General features: G+C 37.9%; 2 protein-coding genes across 2 annotated transcripts in view; both read left to right on the forward strand.

Moving 5' to 3' along the window:
* Nucleotides 1–7,602, forward strand: part of LOC102679620 (otoferlin-like) — a 13,706-nt gene extending 6,104 nt beyond the window's left edge. The window contains exons 11-23 of the mRNA XM_031509674.1: nt 1–122; nt 885–979; nt 1,927–2,043; nt 2,327–2,461; nt 2,626–2,796; nt 3,324–3,584; nt 4,251–4,470; nt 5,332–5,561; nt 5,779–5,913; nt 6,368–6,512; nt 6,588–6,717; nt 7,041–7,369; nt 7,457–7,602. The exon at nt 1–122 is cut by the window's left edge and continues 2 nt beyond it. Of these exons, the coding sequence (XP_031365534.1) occupies nt 1–122; nt 885–979; nt 1,927–2,043; nt 2,327–2,461; nt 2,626–2,796; nt 3,324–3,584; nt 4,251–4,470; nt 5,332–5,561; nt 5,779–5,913; nt 6,368–6,512; nt 6,588–6,717; nt 7,041–7,369; nt 7,457–7,602 (2,236 nt within the window). The remainder of the gene's footprint in view (nt 123–884; nt 980–1,926; nt 2,044–2,326; nt 2,462–2,625; nt 2,797–3,323; nt 3,585–4,250; nt 4,471–5,331; nt 5,562–5,778; nt 5,914–6,367; nt 6,513–6,587; nt 6,718–7,040; nt 7,370–7,456) is intronic.
* A 206-nt stretch (nt 7,603–7,808) lies between these two features.
* On the forward strand, nt 7,809–8,154 carry LOC116184862 (fer-1-like protein 4). The gene has a single exon (XM_031509723.1). It carries the CDS (start codon nt 7,859–7,861, stop codon nt 8,036–8,038), a length of 180 nt encoding a protein of 59 aa, XP_031365583.1. The 5' UTR covers nt 7,809–7,858; the 3' UTR covers nt 8,039–8,154.
* The last annotated feature ends 543 nt before the right edge of the window (nt 8,155–8,697 follow it).

The following is an 8,697-nucleotide window of genomic DNA, read 5'->3' on the forward strand; positions in this document are numbered from 1 at the left end:
GGGAACGCTTTGCGGCCGTCGAATGGACGTGTTTTTGAGAAATCCATGGGACAAGGAGGAGGCCGATTATATGGTCTGCAAGCTTGAAATTTTCCTCTGGCTTGGAAACGCTGATTATGTCGGTAAGAGTTAAGAATAAAAATAAAAGACTTCTGCTCGGTAATTCTATATATGTCTATGCGAAAAGCGCTCTTATTTTGTGCCAAAATTGATAAAGAAAATTTAAAATGGCAAATAATGTTCGATAGAGCCTGAAGTCTCAAATTTATGAATTGTACTATGTTAAACCTTTATTTCGCTTTAACATTACCTATAGGCTGAAGTGTGCTCATTATACTAGTTTTGCTGTTCATAACTTTGTTCTAAATTAAAGTTTCAAGCCTCGTTCTATTAATTTGCTTATAGTTTTGTTTCTTTCTCAAATTTTTAACCAGTTTATTTCTAACTTTATTATCAACGTGATTTGAACAACACTAGTGTAAAATTTCAAATCTCTCTTTTAGTATAATTTTTATTAATTTATATAATTTTTGCTTCAGCACCATCTATGTCCCAAAACAAGAGATTGAATAGACCTTTGTCTAACTTTTATCTTTCATCATTCTATTAGTTTTATTATTCATAGTTTTACCCTCTGAAAGTTTATATGTTAATTTCTATGTTGCTTATAGCTTTGCTTCTTTCTCAAATTTTCAACCAGACTTTATATAACTTTGTTATCAACATGATTTGAATAATACTGGTGTAAAACTTCAAATCTCTCTTTTGGCACATTAATTTCTATTAATCTATATAGCTTTTGCTTCAGCAACTATCCATGTTCCCAAAACAAGAGATTGCTAACTTTTGTCTATTCTTCATCATTGTTCCTATGTTACTTACAGCTGCCTGTTGGTCCTCTATCCCTCCTGGTTACAACGTGAATCACGAGCAAACTATCTACACGTTCCCGAAATATTTGGAGTACACTCATTCCACGGTACGACAATTTCCATTTCGATGGGAAAATTTTTCGATGGGAACAAGGTCAAGCTTGGACGCGTTTCGTATACTGAGGGGGAGATTTAATTAATTCAAGAGACGGTTAGATAAAACAACAGCTATGTTTTTTTATTCGTAAAGAGCTCCTTTTTCTTGTTTTTTAACTACTTTCAAATTTAACTATTTTTAACTACTTCAAATTTAATTACTTTTGAGTTATAAAGCAATGTGACATGATCACACGCATCCTTGACAAAAGTAATTATATTATCCTAACGATGCAATCCCATAAGCGTACACACCTTTTTTTGTGGAACTATTTTTATACTGACTATTATACATTTAATGTTTGTTCCTTTTTCTATTATAAACTTCTCGATGCGTGACACATCGTGTCGTACTGCTTTATATAATTTTATCATTAATAATCGTGTTAACACTAATCTTTTTCTTTTTTTTGCTCGAATAATTCATGAAAATTAGAAAAAAAAAGAATAATTAAAAAACGAAGGAAAAGAAGCTATCTTTAGCTCCTTGAAAAAAATGTAGCTGTTTTATCTCTCGAAAGAGGGGATTAATCGAAAGAATATATTTTTTTTTTTTATAGCTCTCGTTGACGATGAAATACCCACTTTAGAATTCCACGTCTGTTAGATCGTTGAATGCGAAACGATATTCTTGTTCTTCAAGTTCGATTAAAATTTCACGTAATGACAAAACTTTTTTTCAAAACTTGATCGAGCATCGACGGACGTTGAAAATAATCCTTTCAAAGAATTCGAACTCGTCGCGTCCCCCCGTAATCCCTCTGCGTAATCGCGATTGTTCAACGAGAAACAAACTTGACGTTGATCCCTCTCGAAACTTTTAGAAAACAGTTCAGCCCCAATACCATTGGAAATATTTCGAACGAAACGACAAAGTTAGTTTGCCATTCGGTCGCAGACATTTCAGTTGCGTGCTCACATATTCCAAGGTCGCTTTGATCCCGGTATGGACACATCCGGCTTGTTGGATCCGCTGATACGCGTCTGTTTCCACGGTTACTCCATCTCAACCAGGGTAAGTTTTCAACCCGTGTCGATAATTCACCCACGAAACTCGTCGTCTCATTATTAATTAAGATTTCCTTCCCTTCCTCGTTGGATCGTTACTCGGTAAATGGATATTTTTCTCCACTGACATTTATTCCTTCCGTAAAAAGGAACATTCAAATTTCTTTGGATCCATCGTGTTTTATTGAATTATCGAGCGTTTACGAAAGTCTTGGAGTCGCATCGAAAATTCTTCGGTTGGGGCTGGCAACGTGCTCGGGGGGATTGAAAGTAAATTGTAAATTTTTCAGGTTGTCAAGCAGACTCTGGACCCGTTCTGGGATCAAACTTTGATATTGCCGCCGAGAACCGTGCACGGATCCAAAGAGTACATTAAATTAAACCCACCTATAGTTATATTGGAGGTGTACGACTTGGACATATGCGTGAGTGGATCCTTTTTCTTTTTTTTTTTTTAAACGATCTCGCTTGCACTACAGGCGATCCGGATTAGATATTTATGTATCGTTGATGAATTTATCGATCGAATTTAATGATCGAAACGAGTGAAATTAGTTCCACGAAATCGTCACGAAGTCGAAATTCACAGGGTATAAAGGAGTTTTGCGGAAGATGCACGGCGATTCCATTAGTTAAACTAGCGGAGGAAACTTACTCCCCGCCCGATTTCCCTCCGAAACTTGGATGGTACAAATTTAAATCTCAAAGGGATTTCTCTGGGTCGGTGCTCGCCGCCTTCGAGCTCATAGAGGTAAGGGATGCAAACATCGATCGATATTTGTGTCGCGCACGAGAAAGAGAGGCTATCCGCGCTAATGAACCCTTTTCTCGTCCTTTTTGCGTGGATTCATTTTTTCCATCCGTCTTCGAACCCATTTATAACGTATAAAAATAAAAATATTAAGAGATAGGGTATTGTGAAACGATTTGATCAAAATAAAGAATATATAGTGAGAAAGGAATAAACTGTGTAATATAGATGTGTCGATGTTTTTGTTTTATTGCGTTCACTATGTCGCATAGAACAGCGGTTCAAAAAAAGGGAACAGACGTAACAGTGACACCAAATTCATAACATAAATATACGAGATCGTACATAAATTCAATATTAGAATATAAAAAAATAACGCGAATATAAATAAGGTTTGATGATTGATAATTGAAATTTTGCTTTTTGGCAAGGGATAAATGATTTATTTACTTGTTACTTTGATTGAATAGAGATTTCTTTTTTCTTTTTAAAGAAAAATTGAATGATTTAATTTTGATGAACAGGTAAAGGAAGAGGACGAAGACCTGGACAAACCTATTCATCGCTCGATGTTGGACACCATTTACACTATACCGGAAGATATCAGGCCGAAAATGGCAAGTTACAGGCTCGAAATAATATTTTGGGGAGTGAGAGATATGAAGAAACTGTATTACATGCCCGTGATGAATCCTCGGATTACCATAGAGTGCGGCGGTGTTGACATCAAGTCGGAAGTAATGAGAAACGTCAAAAAATTCAGCAACTTCAAGAAACCTCACGTAATCACCGAATTGGTAATGACATTGACTTACACCCATCCGTCCGAAGGAAAGTGCTGTCGATCAGACACGTAGTGGAATCGATTATTTCGATATTTTTTTTTTTTTTTTTTTTAATCTCAAAATGGATACGTTGTTACGATGGACAATAAGAATTCGTAACGAATTGTATTAATTAACAATCGTTTCATATTCACGAAAATCAATTGTCTCGATCATCTTTCATGATCAAACGCAACACGATGTCTGCGTTGTCAATATATATTAACGGATGTTGCAGAAATTATCGTCCATCTTTGTCAGGAAACGAACGTGATATTCGATCGTCCATTCAGAGATACAGAATATCGGCGATCATGTTACGACATCAACTTATGACTCTCTCTCTCTCTCTCTCTCTCTTTAGGCGTATCTCGTATGACAGCTCGTATGTATCCTAATATTAATCTATCTTACCACTAATATACCGCTCTGAAAGTTGCTATATATATATATATATACACGACTTGATATTAACGCTTGACTGCACACACTTTGGATATCGCAGAGAGAGAAAGAGAAAGAGGGAGAGAGAATCATTCCATCTCTCGTTCCAATTCGTTGCAAAATAAGGTTCTTCGAACCGAACACATCGATGTATGTTTATGTTAGAAACGTATATTGATATAAAAATTCTCGAAGGATATGCCAGAGCTCGAAATCTATTATCCAAGCGTGGTAATAAAAGCGTTCGACTCGCGAGGACTCGGTTGCTTCAAGTATGTTGGAATTTGCATCATACCGAGTATCAACATATTTCTGGAGCAGTTGATAACCGAGGATGATTACGAAGAGCAGATATACGGGACGAAAAAGATCTTCAAACCTGCGAAACATTTAGAGGAAAAACCTGAAACCGTTCGTAAGTCTCTAATAAGTTCGATTCATTTAAAATTCGAGAGACACGAGATTTTTAAAATTTATACACGTCAACGACGTGCATGGTGGTAAATTTCAAATATGAAATGGGAAAGTGCGTAAAAATATAATTTTCCGTATCGAATATTTTCTAGAATACTGTCTACTGTTATGTTGATATTATTTCTCTCAATATGTAAAATATATACAATATTCTCCGAGTTCAATTATATTGACACGGTTGGCCGTGTAGTTCATGTTCACACTGTGTTCAACCGCTGTTTTCAGGGGTGTTTCAAGTAGTTATTAAATATTTGAACGCGGTTGGTTTCAACGGTTTAATAACGCCATGGAATATCCGGTCCCACTCGGCACGCAACAGAAAACTTTGTTAATTAAAGTTGCACAGAATGTTTATACACTGCGAACAAATATTTTTTACCATTCAGGAGGAATTTGTGCCCGTGTTTTCCGGAAATCGGGATTAATTTGAGATTGAATTTTTAGTTTAGATTTGTCGTTTATTCGACAATAGTCATGCTTTCATTGATCCATTGAAAATTAACTTAAAAACTGTGAAAAATATACAAACGTTTTATTTCTTTTCGAGATATACGTTTTAAAATCTTTTACAATCTTGTCTGATAATAAATATACAAGTGAGAAAAATAATAAAGTTATTTATTCATAGAGATGATTCGAGTTTATTGAAATTGTTGAAATGAAAATGAAAGAATAATCAACGAAACTGTAAAACTAATTATATCTCGTAAATAAGATCAAACGAAGAAATTACTTTGTAAAAATCGTTTTTAATCGTCAACAAATTTGACAAATTGATTGATGATAAAAAATTATTTTCAAGTGCCCCTGCCGATCGATTTCGATCCGAAAAAAGAAGACGAGCACAAGAAATTAATTCCTTACAAGAAGATGGGCGACAGAATCTCATGGATCAAGAAGATTTTTCGCTGTTTGAAACATTTCTTCGCTCATCTGATCCACGCGAAAAGGAAAAAGGAAAAAAAAGAATTTCTCACGAGCGACGACGACGAGTCGCTAGACTGGTGGACCAAATACTTCGCTTCCCTAGAGGTAAGTGTGGAGGAGCAACGAAATGTCAACCGAATATTTTTCCACCACGTGTAATTGTGAAAATTGTGGTAAGAGGGACGAGACGTTTCCAGGAGGAAAGAAGAAGGGAGCTGAACGGTATTCCACCACCCGAACAGAAGATCACAGCGACGTTCAAGGTATCCTACGCGTTTAGCGAATTTTCACCAGCTCAGGTGTCTCATTGGGCGGGAAACAGGTATACGACGGAGAACTGGAGATGCAGCCGCAATTCTCCGGCTTCCAGGATCGTCTGAGAACGTTCGAGCTGTGGAAGGGGCGCAAAAGCGAGGAACCCGACTACGACAGCGAGAATTACGTTGGAAAATTCAAGGTTTGCCATCCCACCAATCTCAATTTTTCCCCGAGAGTTTTGTTCCTCCTCTAAATATTTTACCCGCCGAGATTCGATGGAAGAGAGGAGAGTTTTGCATCCTTAAACGTTCGATCAAGGAATGTTAAATGTTTGTTCAAACGAGCTATTAATTGGAGGAAAATCAGAAGGAGAAATGCCCGTTTTCTGGTGAATGATTGAAAGATAATTTCCAAAGGCAACATCTTTCCCTATTTTCGAAACGGAAGAAGTAAATTTCGTCTTTTTCCTTTTTTCTTTTTAAATCGTTAATAATAAGAGAATGAACGTGAAATAATAGCAATTGGATTCGCGTCTCGTTCCGAAAATTTCATTTTAAATCGTTTTTTTAAATCCCGATTCTTTTCTTCTCTTTTCGTCTAAGAAAATTTCGTTGATAAAAATGATAAATCCATTAATAAAAATCTATCGACAGGGGCGTATTTGCGTGTATCGCTGGCCGCACCCCAGCAACTTGCCTTGCAAAACGAGAAGCGGGAGAAGCGCGAATGACGGCCTGTGCGACGATTATCCGCATTCGGAGTCTATCAAACTCGTGGTTAGACTTTACGTGGTGAAAGGTGCGACGATAAACGCGATATATTTGACTCGGGTTCATCGTGTGACGAGCTCACGGGATCGAATCGATTCCACAGGCATCAACTTGCAGCCTCAGGATCCCCTAACCGGAAAGTCTGATCCGTATATCTGTATCCGGCTTGGTAAAACGTATATCAGCGACCAAAAGAATTACATACCGAACCAGCTAAATCCAACTTTTGGACGGTACGTGCTGACCATTGCATTTTAACTTATCCAATTCTTTGGAACTGGACGTTACAAAGAAATCATCTATCCACGAGATATCGTGTGATATATTGCCCCAATTGGGATCCCTTCTACCCCTCTCAAAGTTTGTTCTACTACTAACTTTTACTTAGAATTATCACACAGACAAAACTATTAATATCGAGATTTCAATTTTTTCATTCTTTTTCTTATTTATCAACTCTGCACACATTCCACGAAGTTTTTTTAATTTATTTTCCAGGAGAAAAGAGCTCCTTCTCCTACTAAGTTAAAATATACCAATCGCGTATATTTTACAGGTTCTTCGAGATAGAGGCAGTTTTCCCCCGCGATTGCACGATGATCGTACAAGTATGGGATTACGACGCGACCACTAGCGACGACCTGATAGGGGAGACGAAAATCGACATCGAGAGTCGATTCTACAGCAAACACCGTGCCACGTGTGGCATATCCAAGATATACGCGACTGAGGGGTACAATCAGTGGAGGGATCGCGAGAAACCGACCCAAATACTCGAACAGCTCTGCAGGAAGAACAATCTTCCGTTGCCCGAGTACAGGAGACATTACGTGAAAATCGGACGGAAAAAGTTTCCCTTCGACGAAGCCGAGCATCCGGAATCCGGTGCGTTTTAAAATTGAAACGATTTCCCCCAATCAGGGGGGAGAAGGATGGAAGATTAGAATTACATCGATGGCATTCCCCTTTCAGAATTAAATGAATGTATGGCGTTGAGCGTGCTCCATCAGTGGCAAAACTTCCCCATTTGCGGCTGCTACCTGGTTCCGGAACACGTGGAGAGACGGCCGCTTTTTAATATAGGAAGACCCGGGTTGGAGCAGGTTGTAACGCGTTAGCCACGGCAGAGTCATTCGAGGGATTTTCTTTCGATGAAAAATCGATTGAAAAATGCCAAGATTTCGTTATTTCTCTTTCTCGATTCGGACGAATTCGTTGATTATCGGATGAAACCGATTTCGATCTGAATCGGTCGAAAGGCAAATTTTGTCACGATGAATTAAGTTTGACCGCGTTATTTCGAATGATTACGCGAATGCCCGTTCTAGAAAATGTGATTTGTCGATTCTCTTGTGCGATCAGGGTAGATTGGAAATGTGGATCGACATGTTTCAAGTAGGCGAAGTTCCTCTGAAACCGCCGGTCGACATCAGCCCGCCCGTGCCCGAGGAATACGAAATTCGCGTGATCGTTTGGAACACGGAAGATATACCTCTCGTGGAAAGTCAATTTCTTACGGGTGAAAAGTGCTCCGACATTTACGTTAAAGGGTAAATTTGTGAATAAATAGCGATAACCTCTAAGAAGATTTGGCTTATCTTCGTCTGATCGTCTGATATTAAGAAATCAATCGCAGTTGGATCACTTACGACGATTACCAAAAGACCGACATCCATTACAATTCTTTAAACGGCGAAGGAAATTTCAATTGGCGATTCGTGTTTCGTGTGATGTATTGCAAGAGCGAGCGCGTTATAATTGTCCCGAAAAAGATATCCATCTTTTCATTGACCGACACCGAGGAGAAATTGCCGTGCAGGTTATACCTGCAAGTCTGGGACAGCGATCACTTCTCTCCAGACGATTTTCTCGGTAATATTAATCTATCTGTCTATTTTTATATTCCCTTCATTCTTAAATAAAATATAAATATTAACTTTACCTCATAACTCTTGTTAAAAGAATCACGAAAAAGGATATACGATTCAATGAAAATAAAAAATAATTTATTTATTTAGGAGCACTAACGTTGGATCTGTCCGCAATGCCACGAGGAAGTCCGAATTCGAAAAATTGTACTTTGAAATTACTCAACCCGAATCTGCCCACGATTAATTTGTTTAAAGTAACTCGAGTCAAAGCTTGGTGGCCGTTCGAGCAAAGCGTGAACGCTGGCCAATACATTCAAGCGGTGTGTATATATATATATATAT

The sequence above is a fragment of the Apis dorsata genome, unplaced genomic scaffold (assembly GCF_000469605.1).
Source record: "Apis dorsata unplaced genomic scaffold, Apis dorsata 1.3 scaffold_169, whole genome shotgun sequence".
Lineage (NCBI taxonomy): Eukaryota > Metazoa > Arthropoda > Insecta > Hymenoptera > Apidae > Apis > Apis dorsata.

Coding starts and splice junctions, on each gene's coding strand:
- LOC116184862 (XM_031509723.1), top strand. CDS start 7,859: ATGTGGATCGACATGTTTCAAGTAGGCGAAGTTCCTCTGAAACCGCCG.